The following is a 26,342-nucleotide window of genomic DNA, read 5'->3' as shown; positions in this document are numbered from 1 at the left end:
AGAAGGAATTCTACCAAATTCTTTTTATGATACAAATATGGTTGTGATACCTATACCAGGAAGAACCAAAACAGAGAAAGAAAACTATAGACCAATTCCCCTAATGACTATAGATGCAAAGATTTTAAATAAAATATTGGGGGAAAGATTACAACATTACAAGAATAATACACTTTGATCAGGGAGGATTTATACCAGGAATGCAGGACTGTGCGCCAATATTAGGAAAACTATCAGCATAATTGATCATATCAACAACAAAACTAACAGAAACCGTAAGATTATCTCAAATGATGTAGAAAAAGATTTTGACAAAATACAATACCCATTCCTATTAAAAACACTAGAAAGCATAAGAATAAATGAAGCCTTCCTTAAAACAGTAAGTAGCATCTACCTAAAATCATCAGCAAGCATTATATGTAATGGGGATAAACTGGATGCATTTCCAATATGATCAGGAGTGAAACAAGGATGTCCATTATCACCACTGTTATTCAGTATGGTACTAGAAATGTTAGCTTTAACAAGAAGAGAAAAAAAAGAAATTGAAGGAATTAGAATAGGCAAAGAAGAAATTAAGTTATCACTCCTTGCAGATGATATGATGATATTCTTAGAGAATCCTCTTATACTCTTGTTCCTTATTTTACCCACACCTTTAATATCCCCTCCCTTATCTTCATCCCCACTCTCCTAATCTTACTGTATACTTACAAAAATCATTCTCCAATCCCATCCCCCAATTTTCTCACCATTCTCAAAGTTCAGTAGACTTCTAAACCTCTTCAGATGTATATGTTGTTTATTCCTTAACCAAGATGAAAATAAGTTTCCAACTTTACCAGCCTCCCACACCCTCTTGTTTCTTTTGTATTAGTTCTTCTTTCCATGCCACATTTCTGAGATAAGTTCTCCTTTTTTACCTTTTCCTACACAATTTTGATTTTGAGAATCACCCCATCACACACAAGTCAACCACAATTTTTCTTTCAAACTGCCTTTGTAATGACAATACTTTTGAGAATACTATTACTAATCATTACTAACCTTAATAATGCTTTTACATATCACAAATAAACAGTTTGTCCTTAATCAGTGCCTTAGATTTAGTCTTTAGTTAATTCCCTATGTTTCTTCTTGTACTACAGGTAGTAAGCCAGCTGTTATACTCTCCTCTTTCACCCTCCTCAAGAGGCTTCTTAATTCCTCTTCACTTTCTGCCATCAGAGTGGCAGCATCTGCACATCTGAGATTGTTGATATTTCTCCCAGCAACCTCAATTCCAGCTTTTGATCCCTCCAATTTGGTATTTCACATGACGTACTTTGTATATAAATTTTTAAAGGTCACAACATATAACTTTATTTTCCTCCTTTTCCAGTCTGAAACCAATCTGTTGTTTCATGTTCAGTTCTACCTGTTGCCTCTTGGTTCTCATACAGGTTCCTCAGGAGACAAGTAAGGTGATTTGGCACTCCCATCTCTTTGAGGACTTGTCACATTTTGCTGTGATCCAAACTGTCAAAAGTTTTAGGATGTCAATGAAGGAAAAGTAGATTTTTATCTGAGACTCCATTGATTTCATCATAATCTAAAGAATTCGGGGTTAGGGTTGACAATTTGGTGTCTACTTCCTCTTCTTCTTTGCAAACCAGCCTGCTCTTCTGATATTTCTCAGTTAACAAACTGCTGAAGTCTAGCTTACAGAATCTAAAGCATAACTTTACGGGAATATGAAATGATATCTTGGATTTTCTTGAAAAGATCTCTTCTTTCCCATTCCATTGATTTCTTCTGTTTCTTTGTATTTCTCATTTAAGCAAACCCTGTCTCTCCTTGCTATTCTCTGGAGTTCTGCACTCACTTGGATATATATTTTCCTTTCTCCTTTTTCTTTCCTTTTCCTTCTTTCCTCAGCTATTTTTGGAGACTTATCTGGTTCTTGCTCTTCTTTTTCTTCGGAATGTTTTTTTTCATTGTTGTTGCTGCCTCTTGTCCAATACGGAGAACCTCTGTCCGTAGTTCTTCAGGCACTCTACCCGATCTACCTGATCTGATCCCTTCAATCTATTCATCATCTCCATACATTTATTCATAAGAGGTGTTATTTAGGTCATACCTATATGATTTGATGGTTTTCCCTATTTATAGAACACATGGGAAAATTCTGCCAATAGTGTCTTAGTTGGTACACTTATATGATCCTGTCAGATGTCATCCTGTCAACTGCCAGTTGACCATATCACCCGTGCTCTAGGAAGGAGTCTCAATTTGAATCAAGTCCAGCATCTGCTGAGAAGGTGACTCAAAGAGGTATCTTCCATACATGCTTTTCTGGATTCAATTTTATAATTTTCATCATCAGTGCTCAACCTATCATATATTGTTTCTATAGTAAAAATAAGCTTCTAAACAACACCACCCACTTAGATACCAAGAGGTCTTACTTAGTCATAGTCAGACAACCTTCTTTTAGCCAGAGTTGATAAGATTTTATGACATTTACCAAAGAGAAGTTACCCAGGCACCTATCAAATCCCCGATGAACTTCCCAGAAAAGGAGAATTTACAAGATCTTTTGTACTTTTTGATGAACTTCCCAGAAAAGGAGAATTTACAAGGTCTTTTTTACTTTTCCCAAATGGTAAGTTATCATTATTTTGAAACAAATCACTCACAATTTAATACTTACATTGTTAAGCATTGTTACTTCACTATTGAATAGCTTAACTCAGTCCTTGTAAAGAAAAGTTAATTTAGTAAGGTCATAATTGCATCACCCTCCAGAGTCTTATTTGGAATACTTCATACACACTGGGTCACCCAAACTCTCAAACGAGAAAAAATAGAAGATAACAAAGGATAATTTGGATTTATAATAAGAAATAATTATGAACAGTCAAATGATGTTGATTTAGTTAAATGTATTTCCAAAAGATATAACATAGAAAGTCACACATCTATCAATGTGACACCCTGGGCAGATTGCGTTCAATAGCCAGCGTAGCCAGCTCTAGATCCAATTATACTTTTATTTCTTATATTGACATTTCTAAGTAGATCACTATCATAAAACTTTATGTATATTTTGCACTCAGATCTGTCCTATCTATACAAGGTCAAATATCACGAAGATCCTAATGACAACACACATGTAACTTTAAATGGTATCACCTGGTTTGGGACAAATTCCGTCCCATCAAATCTAGACTTACATGTATAAATGGTACCATAGAGAATCTCAGCTTCCTAAGGGCCATTTGCTATCAGGACTTTCAATTATGAAACCCATTAATTTCAGCTAGTCTGCTGCCCAAGTTTTTCCCTGGCTCTCTTTCTGCACAGAAGGAAGAGGGTCTAATTTCCAAAGCAGGAGGGGTAAGGGAGGTGGTGGAGGGATGGGGGAGGCAGAGTTCTCAGGGATAATCAGGTTGGGGGGGGCAGTTGAGGCCCAGGTGGAGTTCGGAGGCCTAGGAAGAGTCTATGCAGAAAGACAGCTAGGGCTCTCCTAGAGAAAGCTCTAAGTGTTAGGTTCCAGAAAAGACTCATTTCAGGTGAGATATTGGCTGAGAAGTCTGAAGCCAGGAGGCTGAGGTGAGGAGAGAGGACCTTGTAAGAGTAGAAGGCTGCCATTGGAAGGACACAGTGTCAGGACATGGAGGTTCTTGACCAAGGTTGAGCCAGGAGACCAGTAGCCCTGAGTCAGAGAGTAAGTGGAGTGAAGGAGATAGGGTTGGGGCATTCTTTGGGGTGCAGAGCAGGACTTGGGGAGGAGACACAAGCAGGATCCTGAGGTCTTAAACCAGTGTGCCATTGGAAGAAAGGGCTGATCCTGGGACCTGACAGGAGGGGGCTCTTTAGGACTGGGAGGGCCCACTCTCAGTAAAATGACTATAAATACAAAGCCTGGGAGCTGAGATCGCTCTGCCTTCTGGAAGCCAACTCTTCAGGAACAGGTCCCAGGTAAGCCTGGGCCAGGATCCTACAAGGCACCAGGGTCTTGTTGGCTCCCCTTCCTTTGTGCTTCATTTTCCCCTTCTTACGTTCTGCTGAGCATTCTCCATGGCTGTCCCTCCAAGTCTAGCTACTGCCTGGGTCCCTGTCCTTGAATCTGGACCAGACTCCCAATCACATCCCAAATGCCTCAGGGCACCACTTCCACTTTGTCATTGGATCCCACAGTCTCTATTGTCAGACTTCTCCTATAGGACTCCAGGTGTCCTGGATCCCTGTCCCCAGCTCAAGGTTAGAGATTCAGTTGTCCTTTCTTCATCCCAGATCCCCTCTGAATTAATAATTAATGAAAGGGGGGCAGGATTACACCTTGTCCTTTGTGTGCTCGCTGGCAAGGGCCACACTAAGCAGCAGGAAATGGGGGAGTAATCACACTTTAAGAAGGCACAGAGACTAGTTCTGAAGCTGCAGCAGTAGAGAGGAAGAGGGCAGAGTTCTCAAAGGAGGCAGAATGGGGAAGAGAAGAGAGGGGGTGAAGTAGAGAACATCTCTCCCCCAACCATGGCTTAGAGGTGGGATCACTAGGATGCTTGGACTGGGCATGGCCAAGATGCAGTGGATGGCCTCAACATCTACCATGTCTCCCCAAGCTCCAAGCCCTCCCCAGAGCCTTCTTCAGCTGCCTTCATGACCTTTGGAAGAAATTGTTCTCATCTGCCCATTCCTGGGGGAGGGGTAGTTTTTGTGCCTGGACTTGGCACCCCCTACATCACCCATGGCTTTGTGGCCTTTCAGTTATCCTCAAGCTGGCTCAGCCAGAGGTAGTTTACCAAGTGTGGACACTGGGCATGCTACTTTTTCTTGGGGCCACAGGGGAGAGTTGGGTGACAGGTAGACACCCAAGGAGTGGCAAAATGACTCAGCAAGGCCTCACACCAGAGGTACTAGTCCTCCTTGAACAGCCATATACTCCAAAAGCAAGAGAGGTGGGGCTAAAGACACCCTAGCAAGAGGGGAAGAACATCCCCAGCATGGGGGACAGCCACTGGAAAGGCAGAGTCAGGAGATCAGGTCTTCGTCAAACACCAGCCAGGAGACTGATGGCCCTGCCTTGGAGACAGGTACTGAAACTCTTTCCTGGTCCCCCTTCTCTGCACTCCTGACTCTGGAGCTGTCTCCCTATCAGATCCTTGTTTTTCTTTAGGGGTTCCAAGTCTAAGTTCTACCAGAGCATCCTAATAGTCCTCCCCAGCTCCCAATGAGACCTCAGGACACAGTCATTCTGCTTCCCCAAGCTCAGTGTTCTCCTGGATCCCTTCTGTAGCTCCAGTGTCCCTGACCTCCCTCCATGAGCTAAGTTACATGGTCTTGCCTCCCAGACCCTACACCTGCTCCCCCTCCCCAAGCCCCCTGCTGCCCTGCCTCAGGTCCCATGCCCAGGGGGCTGAATCCCAGACTGGATTTTGTCTTCCAGCCTCAGACTTCACCTGGTCATTCCCTGGTGGTCCCATTCAAGAATCCTCCCCCTCTTCAACCTTCCCTAGCTTCCCTCTCTCCTACATCAACAGTGAGTCTGTTGTTTAGTTAATGAGTGTTATTTGGGGGAAGGATGATTTGGAGGGAGAGCTCTGACTCACAGGTCATTGAGGCTCTGGTTGGCCTCACCCCAACTGGGACCCCAAGCTCCCTCTGCCTCCTGGGTCTCCATTGTTCATTCTTCTTTCCCTTAGAGGACCAATGACTTGAGGAGGGTGATGTCTTGACTTGAGTGGGGCAGAAGTGTATGAAGTCATTAGCTTCATTCTCTCCCCCAGAGTCATTCAGAATCCAGGGGCAAGACATAGGTCAGGACAAATGTTGATGACCCTGAAGGCAGTGGGCAGCCTCTATCTTTTTAAGTTACAGTCTTTCCTAGGCCTCAGTTTGTCTGAGGCTATACCCATTCAGAGACTGCAGGCTAGGCAAGAAATGAGGCTAAAGATTTCCCTTTTCAAAAGAATCAAACTGGAAGGGAAGACCCTCAGGGTTTCTGACCTAAATAGAAAAAAATTCTACGTACACTCGATCTGAACCATCAACACTCAGAAATGAGTCAGTGAGGCTTGGGGTGGGACTTCTTCTTGGCCAGTCAGTCAGAGCCAGAGTGATTTGGGTATCATGGCGTCACCAAGTAGCTTTAACAAAGTCTGGCCTGTCAGAGACGAGAAATCATAAATGAAGACAACGTGAGATGAGAGTTCATTGTCCCACTTAAAAAAATCATAGAATAAATAAGGAGAAAATAGAAACTCTAGTTCCCAAATCCAAGACATCCTGGGAGATTTAAGGGATCAATATTCCTACTCCTTTGGACACAATGCCCACATGTAAGGATATGACTCCTGTCTAGCGGGAAGTTTGGTTAAAAGAGGCAAACAGGCAAGGTGGCAGAGAAACTCATATTGATTGCCTTCAGCTGGCCAACATGTTGGGACACAGAATCCGAGCTTTCATTCTGACCGATTTAGGCAAAGTGAGGAAGACCCAGATATTCTTAGAGCAATCCGGGCTCAGGATGTCTGTGTCACTCAACCACTATGGCTGCCATATGTTTTTAATCATAGCATGAGAAAGAACATTTTTGGGTGGAATAGGTTGTAAATCCAATAAGAGAAGAGAACTGACAAAGTGTCCATTGGAATTACAATCCCAGGGCATCTGTGTTTCCCCTGCACAGCCTATGTGCATAGGCTATCAATAGAAAAGTGCCGCTGTCCAAGGCAGGGCCCCAGGCAGGAGGAATGCTCCTGCTCAGCCTCATCCAATCCCACAGTGGCTGATGCAGGAAGGGGCAGCTTTGGTTCACGCAGAGAGCAGAGCAAAACTTGTCTGGCTGGTTAGTTCAGGCTTTGGCTTTTATTGGGTTGAAATGATCTTTAATGATTATCACACTTCATGAGGGAGGGAAGTAGTGAAGAAGGAAGGAAGGAAGGAAGGAAGGAGGGAGGGAGGGAGGGAGGGAGGGAGGAAGGAAGGAAGGAAGGAAGGAAGGAAGGAAGGAAGGAAGGAAGGAAGGAAGGAAGGAAGGAAGGAAGGAAGGAGGAAGGAAGGAAGGGAAGGAAGGGAGGGAGGGAGGGAGAAAGGAAGGAAGAAAGGAAGGAAGGAAGGAAGGAAGGAAGGAAGGAAGGAAGGAAGGAAGGAAGGAAGGAAACAGCAGCATTGTCCAACTGGGACAGGCCAGCTGGTCCCCAGTGGGGCAGCCACTCCCCCTTACACAATGTGGTTCACCCTTGGTTCTCCACGCAGGGCGGGCAGGGTACTAGGTGGAGGGGCAGCTCTGACTCAGGGCTCACTGAGGCTCTGACTGGTCTCATCCCATCTGGGATCCCCAAGTCCCCTGTGCCTCTTGGGTCTCTACAGAAGGATGGGGAGGGGAGGCGGACAGAAGGGAAGGAGCAGAGGGAGGGAAGGAGCCCTCCTGTTCAGAGCATCTTCCTTTCCAAGCCTGCCCTCCCTGCCTCCTCCCTCCCTCTGTAGATGCAGTATTACTTTCAGGGAGTCTGGTGCCAGTTTTATCCTGCCAGTCTTTCTGCTCAGGGGATGAGGGGGTGAGTGTGGAGGGGAGGGGGTGGAGGGGGTGGAGACATCGAGAGGAGGAGCTCTCACAGAGTGGGGAGGGGTGGAGTTTGGAGGCCTGGGAGGCGTTTAGGGCAGAGGAGGGATCATGGCACTGGAGAAGGCATTGCATGGGATGGAGGGCAGGGCTTAGGGAAGGGAGGCAGCCAGGATCTAGCCTTGGGTGTGATTGGAGGAAAGGGCCCAGCCTGGGGACCTCAGGGGCTTTTGGGAATGGGAAAACCCTCCCAGCTTGAGCTGGCCAGTAGCAGGAAGTCTTTGAGCCCAGAATTCTCTGCTCTGCCAGCACCTCAAAACTCTTTCCTTTCTCCCCTGTGATCTGGAATCTCTCTGTCTTCCGGACGCCTGCTCTACGCTTGCAGGTCCCAAGTAGGGCTGAGCCAGAGCCCTGCCGTATTTCCTGGCTTCCCCTGGCTGCCCGTGCAATTCAGTCTCCTTCTCATCTGACCTCATGGTGAGTGTCCTCCAGGCCTGCCAGGAGCACACCTTCCTCCCAAGCCTGGCTCCTGGATGAGCTCCCTGCCCCTACGTCTTTCCCAGATTCTGCATCACTTCCTAAATTCCTGCCTCACCTTCCCCAGATTTATTACTAGATAATACTTTTCCAGACTGCAGACTTTGCCCGTAGGATTCTGGGAGTCCTTAATTCAGCCTTCCTGTCAGGTCCCTCGGTCCTCTCTCCCTGTCTCCTAATCGCTAACCTCTTTGTTAGGAATTCCATTGTCTTACCTTCAGATCCAACCTCTTTTGGAGATCTAAGAATTCTACCTTCCTTTCTACCCAGGCATGGACACAGTTACCAAAGCTCTTTCCTGGCCCCCTTTCTCTGCACCCATGGCTCTGGCGCTGGTTCCCTGTCAGATCCCAGGCATGTGACTCCCTGACTCTGGTTTCCCTTAAGGGTTTCCAAGCCTAAGCTCTACTAGGGCATCCCAACAGTCCTCCCCAGCTCCCAGTGAGACCTCAGGACACAGTCATCTTTCTTCCCCAGGCTCAGTGTCCACCTGTATCGCTGTCCCTCCAGTTGTCCCTTATCTCCCTCCATGAGGTATGTTAGATGTTCTTCCCTCTACCCCTGCTCTCCTTCCCCAGGCCTCCTGCTGCCCTGCCTCAGGTCCCATGCCAGGGGGCTGAATCTCAGACTCAATTTTTGTCTCCCAACCTCAGGTTTCCCCTGGTCATTCCCTCGTAGATCTGTTCAAGAGCTTTCCCTCTCCTCAACCTTCCCCTAGCTTCCCTCTCTCCTAGATCAAGCAGTCAGTCTGTAGTCTAGATAATGTGTCTGTAAATCAGGGAGAGGGGATGTAGGGAGGACAGAGGACCATGTGAAGGGAGAGCTCTGACTGAGGAGCCACTGAGGCTCTGACTGATCTCTTCCCATCTGGGATCCCAAGCCCCCTCTGCCCCCTGGGTCTCTGGGGGAGAATAAGGGGAAGGGGGACAGGAGAGAAGGAGTAAGAGAGGCAGGGCAGTAGTCCTTCTGTTCTGACCATCTCCATTTCCAAGCCTGACCCTTCCTGCTTCCTCCCTCCCTCTGTAGGGTGGATTCTATCCCCTGAGGGCAGGGCCAGGATGTTAGTAACTGCTGTGGGGCCTCACCCTGGTGAATCCCTGTAGGCCAGCCTGCTGCCTGGGAAGAGAAGAGCAAGACCTCTTCCCCTCTGGCATCCTTCTCCCTGCCCAGTTCAGTCTGTAGAGGACCCAGGCCTGGCCCCAGCAGGAAGGCTGGAGCCAGAGGGAATGGCCCCTGGGAGCCACAGCCACCCTCCTCAGGTGAGTGCAGTCTGTGCCCAGACATCAGCCCCTGAGGCCATTGCCTCCTGGCTTCTCTCAGCTCTAGGCACTTTCACACCTGGAATCCTCTCCCTCCCCAGCTCAGACTACTGACTTCACTGTCTTCCTTTAAGTCCCAGCCGACAACTACAAAGCCCCAGGAAGCCCTCCTGAACCCTCTTTATCATTCCTCCTTCCTTCTTTCAGTCACTGCCTATTTGTCCCAGCCTGGCTTCCTTTGGATATATTGGTCAGCTTGGTGTCCCCCCATTAGATGCTGACCTCCTTGAGGGCAGGGACTGCCTTCTACCTCTTTTTCTATACCCAGTGCTAGCATTGTGCCCGGCACATGATAGGTGCTTTATAAATGTCTATGGAATGGGATTGACCATTTCTAGTCCTTGAGGAGACCTTGTCACATCACTCTCTTCTCCCTGGGCTGTCTCCTCCTTCCCCCTTTCCTGTATCTCCCCTGGTTGTCATGTAGGGCCACCAGAGGACCTTCTCCTGCAGGCAAGATGTCAGAAGGCTCTGTCCATGATACCCCCTGCCACCCTCTTCACTCTGACCTCCCCCAGAGTTCCTCCTTCATCCCTGTGTGCCTGTGTACTTTCAGAAAGAAATGTCTTCCTGATCTGTCTGTTCTTGTCCACATTTGTTCACTGCTCCTGCATTTCTTTAGTCTGGGGCGTTACGAAGAAAATAATCTCTTCCTTACTGGTTTTCTTTCCAGAAATGTTTCTGACTCCTCTTCTTTGTGGAAGATTCACTTTTCCCCCATGTTGTTAAGCTCCCATCTATAGAATCAGTCATCCTGGGCTGTGTCCTGAGCTCAGACTGCTCTGGAACAGGGCTTCTTAAATTTCTTCCCCTCTTCACCTCTTTGCACAGAGAATGTATTTTGAGACCCTGGGTCTATAAGAGGTATAAATCAAAGCATTTACCAATAATAAATACTGATAATAAATCATAAAGAAATTTCTTTTAAAACAGTTCTTTGGTATACATGTAATTTTACCATTTCCAAAAATGAAAGCCAATTTGCATACTAAGGAGGTGATGCGCTTGTTTATTTTTTCCATAAAGAATAAAATCTTGGCATAATATTGGATGTTGCAGGACATAGAACATCTTCACCATTTTTCAGAGTGGAGTGATATTTTGATTTCATCACATCCAACAGTCTCGTATCTGAGCCGAGGTGTTTCTGGCAGTGTTCCTTGGCTTTGCATGTCACAACAACATGCACAGTGGAAAGTTCACATGTTGTATGTTCAGAACCAAGGCTACAGTAAAGACGCATCATGTAGCTTGGGCAGGCACTGCCAGAAACTCCTTGGATTCATTTCCTGTTTGATTGTGAATTAAGTTATGCTCTTGGGCACTCAGAAACCTTTACCTGTTGTTTCATTTTTTGTGACCCCCATATTTAGTTAGATGACCCCATAAGGGGTCCAGACCCACAGTTTAAGAAGTGCTGCTCTGGAACACAGCCTTGCTTCTCTCCTTCTTTCTAGTGCGTTTGCATTAGTTTTGCATGATTCCAAAGGCCTTTCCATTGTGTGTGGAAGCTTTTCTGCTGGTGACTTGATGGACTTTGTGTTTCTAAATTGGATTGATAAATGTAACTACTCCCAGCCTTGGGGGTTGCAGCCTTGGCTTGGTTTTTGGTTTTTGAATTGTTGTTAAATTTTAATTTATGGAAGAAAGTCAGCATTTCCAAAGCATAGTTCAATAAAAAGATGTTTGCACATGAAATTGTAAATCTGCTATGCACAACTTTCTATTGTTTTCCGTCACCCATTCCAAAATTATCATGTACATTCCTTTTCTCTTCCCACACCCCCAACCTCTGCCCAGGAGGTGACTACCCTTAGACACAAATAGGTGTATATGTATATGCAAAATTACATCTATGTACATGTAAAATTATTGTATACGTGTAACTTTCATGCAGTTTTTAGTTCTTTGCCACCACAAAGACAGCTGCTGCCATCACTTTAGAACATAGAAGTTCTTTTCCTTTTTTCCTAATTGTCTTTTCTCTTTAACCTGGAAATTTGGAATCTTAGCTCTGACATGCCTATGAGGTTTCTTCCCAGGATCCTTTTGGGTGTGATCAGTGGATTCTTCCCATCTCCACTTTTCCTTCTTTTTCTAGAAATTCAGGCAATTGTCCTTAACAACTTGTAAAACCGTATTGAGGTTCTTCTTTTGACTTTAACTTTCACGTAGCCTGAAAGTTCGGACATTGTCTCTCCTTCATCTGTTCTCCAGATCAATTGCTTTTATGAGGACATATTTCAGGTTCTCTTCTATTTTTCTAGTTTTATTACATCTTGGTGTCTTCAACCCTATGTGGCAAATACCAGTTTTCAAGGGGTTATTTTCCTTTTTTGGAATTTGTATCCTCTTTTCTAACTAGTTATATTTCTTTTCATAATTTTCTTGAATTGCTTTCATTTTTTTTCTAATTTTTCCTCATTGTCTTTGACTTGACTTAGAATTCCTCATTGTAATTTTCTTGAAATGTGTTCATTTTTTTCTGATTTTTCTCATTCTCTCTTATTTGATTTTTGAACTCCTTTTTAAGTTCTTTCAAGATTTCTTTTTCATCTGGCACCCAACTGACATTACCTTTAAGGACAGAAGGTGTTTTTTTTAACCTGATGATCTTCTGAATATGACCCAGACCTTCTTTTATACCCAAGGAGTCATGAATGATCAGGTTTCTTTTCCTTTGCTTCTTCATTTTTATGTTTAATTTGTTTTACTTTGTTTTTAGCAGCTTGATTTTACTATAATCAAGTTTTAATTCAACTCTTGTGGCTAATGCTGCCCTAGGCCTCAGGTCCTCCTTACTCTTGTGTTCTGCATTCTCTCTGGAGGCTCAACCTCTGGGATTCCTCCCTTCCTCCCCAAGCTCAGGTCACACTGTCCTGAAAATATTCCTGCTCCCTGTGGTACCACACTTACTGGACATGTGCTCACTCCTCCTCTCCCACAGTCACAGCCCAGGATCATGTGTGGGCAGAGCTGCCAGGTCTACCTTCTGGAGACATTAGCGGGTCCATTTGTCTTCCCTCATTCAACATCTGCTCTTCCTTAGATGAAGGTCTGTGAGGTCAGATTTCTGGAGGTGAATGTTCTGGAGGCCTGGTCTGCTTCCCTCTGGGACTCCTGCTTGTTGGTGCAGTGGAGTTGGTCTGGAGGTGTCTACACTTACCTCAGCCCCTGGAGTCTTCTCTGAGGTCCTCTCAAGTTGTCCTCCAGCTACTTCGCCCTTTTCTTTTTGCTTCTCTATATTCATTTTGTGGTGATTTTCTGTCTGTTTGTGGAGGAAATGCAGAAAGCCAGGAAATTCCTGACTCATTTGCCTTCTTCCCAGTATGTGTCCATTGATTATTTTTTTCTGGAGGAGATCTGTGAATTTTTTGAATTGGAACATCATTTCCATGCTCAGAAGTTCTGGCTAATTTCCCTTGAATATATCTTTAATGATTGTGTTGATTTGTTTTTTGCCCAGTCATGTTGTTCTGGGAGACCTGTGATCCTTGGGTTGTCTGTGGACATCCTGTCTTTCAGTTCAGTATATTTGGCTCCTTAATGGGCAGATTTCTTTTAATTTTTTTTCCTTCTCTTTTTCTTGGCTGCCCTTCGCTTTTCTTTATTTACTTTCTCTATTGTACTATGTTTTGTTTTCCGTGAAGGGACTTGCCAAGGCAGATTCCAGGTTTACTTTTCCTTCAACCTCAAGGTACAAACTATTAACCAAAGAAGACCACAGGAAAAAGAGGATTAAAGGGGGGTCAGGTTGGAAAGAAAGTGCCCAGTTCAGGGGCCTGAGGGAGAAGTCAGTCAGAGAAGTCCCCAGAAACGGAGCCAGGTGGGAAAGGAGGAGATGGCTGAGGTAAGCTTTCTCCTTTAGTCCAGGTCTCATGCTGGTGAAGGGAAGATGTGGGAGGTGCTCCAGATGGAAGGTGCTTTGGAGAGCTTCTGTTGGATGTGAGTTAGGGAGCCAGTCATTGAGCAATTATCCATTAATAACAGGACTGCCTCCCCCACACTGAGACTACCATGCAGTGAAGAAAAGTCACTCCAGAGAGCCTGGAGAAAAGGGAGATTTAGAAATTTTGGTGAATACTATGTTCATGATGGAAGTAGAAGAAAAAGAAATGGAAGACCATCAGATTCCAAGTTCATTGGCCATACACATGCTGTCCAGGTAGCAGGTTGGAAATAGAGATGATCCTTCCAAATGTCAAGGAATGCTTGGCTGTGGGGATCAAAATTGTCCAACTCACAAAAAAGGGAGACTGAGGCAGAGCTCTGAGCCAATGACACTTTATTAAAGGGTTCATGGTCCCCTCTCATGAATGGACCTAATATCTTCCTTCTTCTGGGACCTTGTTTTTATAAGGTTTGATACCAGATTTGTTTCCTGAACATTCTAAAGCAGCAGTACAAAATCTGGAATACCATTGGTTGACATGTGACTCTTACGGTAAATGAACCAAAACTGATGTGTCAATAGGGTCATGAGTTGGGTGAAGCAGGAATATCTCCATTGACCAGGTGGTCACATGGTAGATGGGATGATACAAGCTATACATACCCTGCAAGAATACATTGGGGGAGGAGGAGAAATCTTTCCCTTCTATGTCACCACCCAGGCTTGGTTTGGTCAGGGAATTTGAGCCAAACAAAATGGAGATATATCTTGGTCTGCATCTTTATGGTTGTGCAAGTGAGCTCCACAGCTGGAAAACAAGTGATGAACATTGCATTAAAGTTTGAGGCCTAGAATCTATATTCTCATGTGACTTATACAAAGTATGCTTAGACCTAGTATTTGGTAATTGATTAGAAGAATGTATTAAAATCATTACAACAATCATTACCCCTTATAAAATCTCAAATCTGGCCAGCCTCTCTTTATTTGGTCTACCAGTCAGCCTCTTAACTCACCCTCTTGAATCTTTTCCTACTACATCCTCCATATGTGTTTAGGTCATTCATTTCTCATAAAGAAAATGGCAACATTTTTCTGATGAATTAGCTCAAACAAAGCCCAAGTCAATTGAACACTATTTTTTTTTAACCAATGAAGGGACTATTTCCCCTCCATCATTCTTGCTCAGTCATGTTCAAGACTTTATAAACCATATGAGGTTTTTCTTGACAAAGATACTGGAGTGGTTTGCCATTTCTTTCAGTTAATTTTGCAAATGAGGAAACTGAGGCAAGCAGGGTTAAGTGACGTTTCCAGGGTCACACAGCTAGTAACTGTCTGAGGCCAGATTTGAACATATGAAGATGGTATCTTCCTGACACCAAGCCCAGTACTCTATCCATTGTGCCACCTAGCTTTCCCTTCTCCATCAAAGTTAGTTTTATTACTATGTAATTAGTTTTATAATTAAGGAATGTATGTCACAGTCAAATGAAAGAAACCAGAAAAGGAAGGCATAAGTTACCCAGAGTATCCTCCAACCCTCAATGTAACAACACATAACTCTCCTTCCCTTAGCTGCCACCATCTCTTCCAGTGAGTAGATTTTTAGTATCCTCTTCCAGTTAAGACTTTATTTTAGCCATTCAGGAAACAAATGAGATCTTTTCTTTAACTTTGTTCTCTTTTGATTGATCACATTAAATGCTTTTCTCCAGAATGCTGTGGAACTGCTAGCTTCACACAGACTTTTCACAAAGTTTTCTTTAGAACATATCACTTATCAATTAGAAATTATTAAAGAAAACTGTCCTCAAGTTCTAGAACAAGAGGGTAGAGATAGAAAAAAATCTACTATTCACCACCTGAAAGAGATGCCAAGAGGAAAACTTACATGAATGTCATGGCCAAGTCTCAAAATTCCCAGGTTAAGGAGAAAATATTGCAAGCAACAAGAAAAAGAAACTATTTAAATCTTGCAAAAATCTAGTTAGGATTTCACAAGTACTAGAGAATTCTACTGTAAAAGACTGAAGGTTTAGGGGCATTATATTTCAAAGAACAAAACACCTATGTATGCATCCAAAAATAACTCATCCAGCAAAGAGTATAATCCTGAATGGGAAAATTTGCTATTTGTTGAATTGAAAGACTTTCAGGGTTGGAACTAAAAGAGCAGAACTCATTGATATAAAATACACAGAAGAATTATAAGGAAAACATTAAAGATTGATTGTTAGGCCTCCATTATAGTCAAACTGAAACAGTTTTCAGTATTCTTAAAACTCTTATCGTTACTAAGGTAGTTTGAAAAAAAAGTGGTGCCTGGAGTGATGCGAAAAAACAAAACTGGTAGGTCAAGTTGAAAGGGAGAAATGATATTGGAAAAAGGGAATGTGAAAAGAACTTAGAAAGAGGAAGCAAGTAGGGGTGGAAGGCTGATAATATTGGGACCTTACTCTCATCTGAGTTGAAAAAGAAACAGCCTGTACATGTGAAAGGGTGTAGAAGTCTTTTGAATATGTAGAGAGGTGAGAAAATTGGGGAGCAGGGTTGGGGAGCAACTTTTCAGAGTGTGTATGGGCTGGAATTTAGGAAGGTCAGGGAGAGGATGGTGGGTCTTTTGGAGTCCTTGTGGATTGAAATTGGGAGGAAGGAAAATGGGAGACTTTTAGAGGAGGGAGTGAATTTGGGGATAGGAAAGTGGGGGGAGAAGGTGAAAGCAACAGGGTACAAAGAGAGGCACAAAAGAAAATCACAAATAAAAATAAGTTGGAAAGAAATTCAGAGGCTAATTGTCCCTTTGAATGTGATTAAAATGTTGACAGCATCTTCCTTTGTGGTGACAAATAACTGGAAATTTCAGGGATTCCCATCATTTGGGGAAGGGCTGAACAGGTTGTGCTGTGTGGTTGTGATGGAATGCCACTGTGCTATAAGAAAGGATGAGCTCAGTGATGTTAGAAAGGCACGGAAAGACTTGCACAAAATGATTGAGTGAAGTAAGCAGAACCAAGAGAACACTGTATACAGTGACAGTGATATAGTGCTCAGAAGAGACATTTTGACTATTCTGAAGACACAAATTAAAAATAAAGGACATATAAAGAGTGACGCTATCTGCATCCAGAGAAAAAACTGACAAAGAGTGGTGTGTATGGAATAATTCTATATGCATACATGTATATATATATATATATACATTCTATATACATACGTGTGTATCTATTCGTATAGATACACACATCACATTCACATACACAAATACATGCATGTACATATATACTAAAGTGTGTGTGTGTGTGTGTGTGTGTGTGTGTGTACATCTCTAGCCATCTCTGGGACTGGGGCGGGGGAGAGAAAGAAAAGAAAAGAAATGGCCATGGTAACTCTTGCACATTTAAAAGGAATATGAAGTTGTACATGGGAGATTTGCAGTTTCATGAGCAATCATTTTTTTTTTTATTGTGCTCTTATGGAAATGCTTGTTTTGCCTTCTGAATTTTAAATAAATTATTGTTTTTTTAAAAGGTAAAACCCAGTTTCTAATCCTAAGGAGCTCATATTCTCATGGAGGAGACAATATACAATATACATTTTCTACATATAAGATGCATTTGTTATATAAAATATTGTCATATATTCATATACATACGTGTATATAGACATATGTATATACATATAATACATACATTTGGTCTATAACCTCCCCTTCCTCTGATTCATAAGTTCTCTTCTTTGGATTCTCTGTGTCCTTTAGATATAAGTAAATCTCCATTCAGTATGAAAGGAAACAAATTCTAGAGTTTACCATGGCTATACATGACATTAAAAAATAATATTTATTTTAAATAATATTTAAGTACAATAATATATCACTTATATCAGTTCTGATGAGGAAGATATTTCCCATTGTCCTTTCTCAGGGACTTCTTAGATCCTCCTACCTCACAGATGGAACACAAACTTTCTTCTTGATTCCACAGGGAGATGCATTTCACAGGAAAATACTTCTCAGCTTTATTCCAAATGGTCATAGAAAATGCTTTTCTCAAAATTCAATTAGGCTTGAATGACTATGGTTTTAGGAGTTGACTCTGACTCTCACAAAGATCCGACCTTTGGGCAAAGCCCTTCTCTGTGCTTCAGTTTTGTTCTGGAAATTATTGAGGGTGGGACTATTAAAACCTGAAGTTTCCTTCAGCTCTACATCTTATGACGTTTAATGGTTTAGGGGTTGGTGACATTCAAGGACGTGGCTGTGGACTTCACCCAGGAGGAGTGGGGCCTGTTGGACCATCCTGAAAAGGAGCTGTACAGGGGGGTCATGCTGGAGAATGCCTGGAACTTACTCTCCCTGGGTAAGGACACTTCCTCTGGTAATGCTGAGTCTACAATCAAAGGAATGTGCAGGGTCTTGAGCATTTATCGGTTATTAGAGAGAACAGTGTTGGTCTCCTGTCCTGCTGCCTGGTGTTTCCTCTAGAAAGTCTTTGCTTTGTGGGACAGGAACCTGAGGGTTTCCTTGATGCTCCTGATGCTCCTGAAGCCTCCCACTTCTAGGCAGCTTTATGTTAGTGTGGAAGGATCTGAGACATGGAGCCAACCTCAGGGTCATTCGGTCTGACCTCCACCTGGACAGGAAATGTGTCTGCTAAGGCTCTGAAAGCTGCTCAGGTGGCTTCTCCTTACAAGCCCATCCTCTGGGATGGGTCTAGGATCTGGAATATTCTCCTTTTAGCAAGAATCAATTATGGCTGCTACTTGTTCCTCACATAGCAAGTTTATCCTGAATCCTCCTTCCTGTTGCCCTCAAATTCCAGCAGAGATGGTGGGAAAGGAAGGGTAAAAGCATTTATTTTTACCTACTATATACCAGGTGCTGGACCCAGGGCTTTCTTTACAATATCATGTCACTTCATCCTCACAATAACCTCTCAGATGAGGTGATATTATTCTCCTCATCTGACAGTTGAGGAAACTGAGGCAAATGGAGATAAGGTGACTTGTCCTGGGGCACGCAGCTAGTAACTGTCTGAGGCTGGATTTAGACTCTGGCATGCCTCACTCTAGGCCCAGGGCTCTCTCCATTGCACCATCAGCTGCCTCTCATTTCTAGAGGATGGAAAGTATGCCATGAGTTCATCCATCCATGAAGAAGGTTCACCAAGACCAAATTTTGTGATTCCAACCTGGTCCCATGATCTTCTCCCCAAAGCTCAGAAAATAAATGCTATGAGACTAACCTTCAGGAGTCCTGGGAACCACCCTGGGGTCCCTGCTTACATGTCCCTGGCTTTGCCAGGAATGAGAAACTAGCCAAGAATTAGAATTTGGACTAATGAGGCTTATTGAGTTTGCCAGCAGGAGATTCTCACCTGAAGAGTTAAAGACACCCCAAATGAGCAATATGCAAGGTTTCTATAGGTTTCAGAGAGTGAGGAACAGGGGAGGGAACAGGACCAAAGCTGGCTTATCTAGTTCCCTGTCCTGGGACTCTAGTCTGGTCTTACATAATAAGCCTTTTTTAGCCCACTTTGGAATCAGGAGTTTCTACCCGAATGGGACTTGACAGGATGGAGGGGTGCAGAGGTCTGGCTCTTTCTTAAAACAGTTTGTATAACAGGATAATATGACATATCCTGTTTTGGGTAACTTGTGTTACAAGCACTAATGGGTAAGTACAGGCTCATGTATGTGAACTTAACAGAGTGAATTTCAGAATGGCACAGCTCTGGGACTGAACACCTTTTCAGAAAGAGAACTGAATACCAAGTTTCTCTCCATGCCCATCCTTGACTCCCTATGCCCAGGACTTCCAGTTCCCAGAGAAGATGTGATCTCTTATTTTGAGCAAAGAGAAACACCATGGATGCTGGAGAAAGAAGACCTGAGGAGGCACTGTCCAGGTGAGTGAGGTGAAAGCAGGTATATGGGAGCTGGGTTACAAGAGGCCACTATGTATTGTGGTGAGGCAAATGCTCAGTTTGGGAGCAGGTAGAGCTGACTTCAGATTTTTTTTCAGATATTTCTCAGCAGTGTCTTCATGGATCAGTCACTGAACCACTAAATCTCAGTTTCTCCATCCTTAATGAGAGGGCTTTGGACTCCATGGTCTTTCACTTTCCTTCCAGGGATAAATCTATGTTCCCCCTCAAAAGTAATTGTTTGGCATTTGGGAGCATGGGATTCTCCTGAAATTTTAAAAGGGACTCAGGCTGTCCTATATGAGATCTTTCCTAGACCTACAAGGCAACGAACTTCTAAGTGCCTACTCTGTTCCAGACCCAGTACAAAGCACCAAGCACATAAATCAATTCAAAGATGTTCCCTGCTCCCATGGAGCTCACGGTCTAGTGGGGCAGAGAACATGTCAACAACTATGTAGAAACCCACTGTGGATGGGATAAATTGGAGCTAGTCGAGAGAGGGAAGGTCCTAAATTTCAGAAGAACTGGGAAAGGCTTATTGTGGAAGGTGGGCTCTAGCTGGGGATTCAGGGAGAACATTGTAGGCATCAGAGATGGCAATTAAAATTGCAGGTGGAAGGTCCTGTCCCTGAAACAGAAAGAAGGCCCAAACAGATTGATTAGAACACAAATGGAAGAGGTGAGGGTAGAAGGGAGAAAAAATACTGGAAGAGTAATGGAGGGGTAGGTGATGAAGGGCTTTCACAGCCCAAGAGAGGATTGTATATTTCATGGTTTTGCTGGGGATCCACCCAAGGCTGTTGAATACGTGGTGACATGGTCAGATGAGAATTTAAGGAAGATGAACTTGATAGCTGGATAGAGGGTTGACTGGACTGAGGGGAGAATTGAGGCAGCTCGATCAACCAGCTGGCTCTGGCCCTGTGTCAGGTATGGTGTGACAGGGGTCTGAACCAAGAAAGTGATAATGTTGAAATAGAAAGGGGTCTGTGGAATGATGTCACAAAGGTAGAATCAACAGGACTTTGGATCAGATTGAACATGGGCATCAGGAGTGAGAATTTGTGAGAATTGATAACGAGTACATGACATTTCCTTTTGGAGGCTATACTATTGACAGGATACCTTGGATACCATTAGGAGTGGAAAAGACAGGAGGCTTGGAGGAAAGACAATGAGTTTCCTTTTAGATGTGGTGGAAGTAGAACCTAGAGAGAATAACCTTGCTAAAAGCGAGGCACGTGAGAATAAAAAAAGGAGGTGGTGACAATGCTAAAGGCTGCAGTGAATTGAAAATGATTAGGATTAAAAAATTTTCATTCAATTTTAGCAATTTTGAGATTATTGATAACTTATTTCCTTTTTTAAAATTAATTTATTTATTTTTAGTTTTCAACTTTCATTTCTATTATTTTGAGTTTCAAATTTTCTCCCCATCTCCCCCCTCACCCCACCCAAGATGGCATGCATTCTGAATACCCCTTCATCCAGTCTGCCCTCCCTTTTATCGTTCCCCCCCCCCACTTATTCCCTTCGACTTTCCTTTCTTGAAGGACAAGACAGGTTTCTATTCCCCTTAGCCTGTATATCTTATTTCCCAGTTGCATGTGTAAACACTTTTTTAACATTTGTTTTTAAAACTTTAAGTTCCAAATTCTCTCTCTTCTTCCTTCCCAACTCACCCTCATTGAGATGTCAAGCAATTCAACATAGGTTATGCATGTGTAGTTATGCAAAACACTTCCACAGTAGTCAAGTTATAAACTATGTTTCCCTCTGTCCTATCCCACCCCCAGTTGTTTTTTCCTTTAACCCTGTCCCTTTTCAAAAGTGTTTGCTTCTGACTACCCCCTCCCCTAATCTGTCTTCGCTTCTATTATACCCCCCTCTTACCCCCTTCTCCCCTACTTTCCTTTAGGGTAAGATACCCAATTGAGTCGGTATGGTATTTCCTCCTGTATTGCCTGGGCAATATTCATAGCACTGAGGACAACTGTGAATACACTGGCATAGTTCTCAGTTGCAAAGTATAAAAGACTCTCCATATAGAAGGCAGATGAAAAACATCTATTCAGACACCAGAAAATCAAATTTATCTTAGTAGCAAAGAAATCAATATGCAATAGCCATTCCTCTCTTCTCCACCCTGACTGTTCTCACTAACTTCCTCCTGGTTCTGCTTCATTGTTCTTGTTCTACCCATTTAGCAAGTTCCTCCCTCCGCATGTGACTTAGGCTTCTAGGTGATTTTTAAGCAGATCACATGGGCTTTTTAACGAATGGGAAAGATCTTTCCCTTTCAGTTACTATTACATTCAGCCTCAAGATCGTTCATCGTCATTGCGCATGTTTGTGGGACAATGGGTATCCACAGAATTGTAAGAAGTATAACAGAAAATAGGCATATAAAACAATATCTTAGATGACTGATATCAACAGAGCTTTATAACAATACAACAGGGAATTACACAATATGAGCACATAAAGCAATATCTTAAGGTGGGTCTTGAGCATTAGCACCCCATCATTCCCCTCTCAAACAAATGGGGCCTAAAATCTTGTAGTAAAGGGTGAAGGTCTCTTCTTCCATAGCTACTTCCTGCTGAAATTGGATGTAGAGCTGTCCCTGCTCTAAGAGGTCCTTTTTGGGAGATCAGTTCTTTATCTGGCATCTGGAGCTTGGTCAATGCTGGGTCTAGAGGTGACACATCATAGTTGTCAACTAGGGGTGACATCTGGCTTAAGCAATCAGGCATCTGCAGGTGGAGCATACTAAGCCTGCAGGAAACAAATCTAGCAAACAAGTTTCACAGACAAAAAACCATACCTGCCTATCTCCTTTCTCTTCCACCTTGACCACTCTCACCAACTTCCTCTCAGTTCTGCTCCACCCTTCCTGTTCCATCCATTCAGCAAGTTCTTCCTACCACATGTGACTTAGGCTTCCAGGTGATTTAAGCAGGTCACATAGGCCTATTAATGAATGGGAAAGATCTTTTCATTTAAATTGCTATTACACCTCAATCCAAATCCGATGAGACTAAGGTTCACTCATTCCTTCTCATCTCCACACACTTCCCCTCCATTATGAAACCTTTTTCTTGCCTCTTTTAATTTACCCTATTCTATCTCTCCCTTTCTCTTCCCAATATATTCCTCTCTCAACCCTTTATTTTTTATATGTCATCCCCTCATATTCAACTCACCCTATGCCATCTATCTTTCTATCTATTTCCTCCAACTATCCTAATATTGAGAAAGGTCTCCTGAGTTACAAATATCATCTTTCCATGTAGAAATGTAAATAGTTCAACTTTAATAAGTCTCTTACGATTTCTCTTTCCTGTTTACTTTTTCATGCTTCTCTTGATTCTTGTATTTGAAAATCAAAATTTCTATTCAGCTCTGGTCTTTTCATCAAGAATGCTTGAAAGTCCTGTATTTCATTGAATGTCCATTTTTTTTCTCCTGAAGGGTTGCACTGGGTAGGTGATTCTTGGTTTTAATCCTAGCACCTCTGACCTGTGGAATATATTCTAAGCCCTTCTATCCCTTAATGTAGAAGCTGCTAAATCTTGTGTTATCCTGATTGTATTTCCACAATACTTGAAATGTTTCTTTCTGACTTCTTGCAATATTTTCTCCTTGACCTGGGAACTCTGGAAATTGGGTACAATTGGATATCTTTCAGGTGGTGGTTGGGAGATTCTTTCAATATTTATTTTACCCTCTGGTTCTAGAATATCAGGGCAGGTTTTATCGATAATTTCTTGAAAGATGATGTCTAGACTCTTTTTTTGATCATGGCTTTCAGGTAGTCCAATAATTTAAAAATTATCTCTCCTGGATCTATTTTCCAGGTCAGTGATTTTTCCAGTGGGATATTTCCCATTGTCTTCTATTTTTTCATTCTTTTGGTTCTGTTTTATAACTTCTTGGTTTCTCATAAAGTCATTAGTTTCTATTTGCTCCATTACAGTCTTCATGGAATTATTTTCTTCAGTCAGCTTTTGGATCTCCTTTTCCATTTGGACAATTCTTTTTAAGGTATTCCTCTCCTCAGTAGCTTCTTGGACCTCTTTGGGTGTTTGGATTAGTCTATTTCTTAAGGTGTCATTTTCTTTAGTGGTTTTTTTTCAGTCTCCTTTAGCAAACTCATTTTTCATGATTTTCTTCCATCACTCGTTTCTCTTTCCAATTTTTCCTCTACTTCTCTTGATTTTCAAAATCCTTTTTGAGCTCTTCCATAGTTTGTGACCAATTCACATTCCTCCTGGAGGCTTTTGGTGTAGGAGTTTTGATTGTGCTGTTTTTCTCTAGTTGTATGTTTTGTTCTTCCTTGTCACCAAAGTAAGATTCTGTAGTCTGTGTTCTTTTATGATGTTTAGTCATCTTCCAATCCAAATACTTGGCTTTCTAACACTTTGTCAGGGTAGGACTTTGCTTCCAGTAGGGGTGAGGTGGGGATACTGTCCCAGGCTTCAGGAATTTTGTGTCAGCCACTATATCCCCCACTGTCTGTGGGCCCAGAGTTCGGGAAGTAACCTCTGCCACTGCTGCTGCTGCTTACGCTACTGCCACCACTCCCACTGCCAGACACAAGCAGACCATGGACCCCTCTTTCACCCATGTCCCACAGAGATTTTCCACTGACATTCTTGGCATTTGTGGGTTGAGAAATCTGGAAACAGTCACAACTGGCAGTGATTTAGTCCCCTGAGGGCTGCTTCAGTCCATCTGTCCCGATGCCACCCATGCTGGACTGTGCTCCACTCTTTGCCAGATGTGATAGTCCCTTCCTGTCGACTTTCCAGGTTGTATTGGGCTAGGGATTTGTTTCACTCATGTTATTTTGTGAGTTCTGTATCTCTGTAATTTGTCTAGAGTCATTTTTTACTGATATTTGAAGGGCTTTGCAGTAGACCTCAGGGAAGGTCCTGTTTTTACTTCACCATTTTGGCTCCACCACCCCTTCTGCCCCACATTCCCCACTCCTGATTATTGGTAACTTTGAGAGATATATTTCACTTGAACAAAAATTTTGGAGGTAGCTTGTGGAGAGTTCCTTTTCTGTTTTTGGTTTTACTATTTTCAATTCCCAAATTAACAATAGAGGATAAGTGAAGAAAGATGTTATGCACATACAAAGAAAAAAGTGATCAATAGAAATATGCCTAGAATAGTTTTACATACATAGAACTACTTGTGTCTCGTTGCCATATCTTGCTTTTTAGATTAGCATTATTATTGCATTTGTTTTTATTTTTTTATTTTTTAAAAAAATAATTAATTAATTTGTTTTCAGTTTTCTACAATCACTTTCATATATCTTAGATTTCTCCCCCTCCCTCTCTCACTTGCCTCCTTTGCACCCCCCTCCCTCCCTGAGACAGTGTGCAATCTTATATAGGTTCTACACAAACATTCTTATTAAATACATTTTCACCTTAGTCAGGTTGCATAGAAGAATTAAAATGGATGGAAGAGACCATGAAAACAAAGCAAAACACAACATAACACAAGAGAAAATGGTCTCCTTCATTCTGTAATCCAATTTCATAGTTCTTTCTCTGGATGTAGAAGGCATTTTGCCTCAAGAGTCCATTGGGAATGTTTTAGATCCTTGCATTGCTATGAAGAGCTAAGTCTACCAGAAAAATTCTTTGCATGCTGTGGTTGTTGCTGTGTACTAAGTTCTCCTGATTCTGCTCCTTTAACTCAGCATCAGCTCATATAGGTCCTTCCAGGACTCTCTGAAGTCTTCCTGTTTCTCATTTCTTATAGCACAATAGTATTCCATTATATTCATATATCACAACTTGTTCAGCTATTCCCCAATTGATGGGCATCCCCTCGATTTCCAGTTCTTGACCATCACAAACAGAACTATTATAAATATTTTTGTACATGTAGAACCCTTTCCCATTTTTATGATTTCTTTGGTATCCAGTCCTAGAAGAGATATTGCTAGTGTCAAAGGGTATGCACATTTTTGTAGCTCTTTGGGCAAAATTCCAAATTGCTCTCCAGAATGGTCAGATCAGCTCCCAGTTCCAGCAACACTGAATTAGTGTTCCAGCACTCCCACATCTTCTCCAACATTTATCATCTTCCTGTTTTGTCATGTTAGCCAATCTGATAGGTGTGATGTGCTACCCAGAATTGTTTTGATTTGTACTTCTCTAATCAATAGTGATTTAAAGCATTTTTTTTTATATGACTATAGATATAGAGTTTCTTCGTCTGAAAACTCCCTGTTCATATCTTTTGACCACTTATCTATTAGGGAATGACTTGTATTCTTGTACATCTGACTCAGTTCTCTATATATTTTAGAAATGAGGCCTTTCTCACAGATACTAGTTGCAAAAATTCTTTCCCAGTTTTCTGCTTCCCTCCTAATCATGGTTGCATTGGGTTTGTTGGTGTAAAAACTTTTCAATTTAATGTAATTAAAATTATCCACTTCGCACTTTATAATGTTCTCTATCTCTTGTTGAGTCAAAAATTTCTCCATTCTACATAAATATGAAAAATACCCTATTCCTTGCTCCCCTAATTTGCTTATAATGTCAGTCTTTATAAGGGTCATGTATCCATTTGGACTTTATTCTTGTGTACGGTATCAGGCATTGGTCTATGCCCAGTGTTGGCCACACTGTTATCGTTTTTTCCCAACAATTTTTGTCAAACAGTGAGTTCTTATCCCAGAAGCTGGGTTCCTTGGGTTTATCAAGCAGTAGATTGCTATATTCATTGACTACTGTGTCTTGAGTGACTAACCTATGATCTACCCCTCTGTTTCTTAGCCAGTACCAAGTGGTTTTGATGATTGCTGCTTTATAATACAATTTGAAATCTGGTAGGGCTAGGACACTTTCCTTACCATTTTTTTCATTAGTTCCTTTGATGTTCTGGACCTTTTGTTCTTCCAGAGGAATTTTGATATTATTTTTTCTACCTCTAGAAAATGATCATCTGGAAGTTTGATTGGAATGGCACTGAATAGGTAAATTAATTTAGGTAGGATTGTCACAGCTTGGCCTACCTACAAGCAACTGATATTTTTCCACTTACTTAGATCTGACTTAGGTCTTACTTAGATCTTATTTGTG

At 42.4% G+C, this 26,342-nt stretch overlaps 1 protein-coding gene across 1 annotated transcript in view; it reads left to right on the top strand.

Annotated features, from left to right (window-relative positions):
* The first annotated feature begins 7,639 nt into the window (after nucleotides 1–7,639).
* Nucleotides 7,640–26,342, top strand: part of LOC140502776 (uncharacterized) — a 51,141-nt gene continuing 32,438 nt past the window's right edge. Inside the window, 3 exon segments of the mRNA XM_072606773.1 lie at nucleotides 7,640–13,255; nucleotides 17,532–17,658; nucleotides 19,111–19,206. Of these exon segments, the coding sequence (XP_072462874.1) occupies nucleotides 13,247–13,255; nucleotides 17,532–17,658; nucleotides 19,111–19,206 (232 nt within the window). The 5' untranslated portion in view covers nucleotides 7,640–13,246.

The sequence above is a fragment of the Notamacropus eugenii genome, chromosome 4 (assembly GCF_028372415.1).
Source record: "Notamacropus eugenii isolate mMacEug1 chromosome 4, mMacEug1.pri_v2, whole genome shotgun sequence".
Taxonomy (NCBI): Eukaryota; Metazoa; Chordata; class Mammalia; order Diprotodontia; family Macropodidae; genus Notamacropus; species Notamacropus eugenii.
Note: the sequence above shows the minus strand (reverse complement) of the source record. Positions and strands in the feature narration are given on the sequence as shown.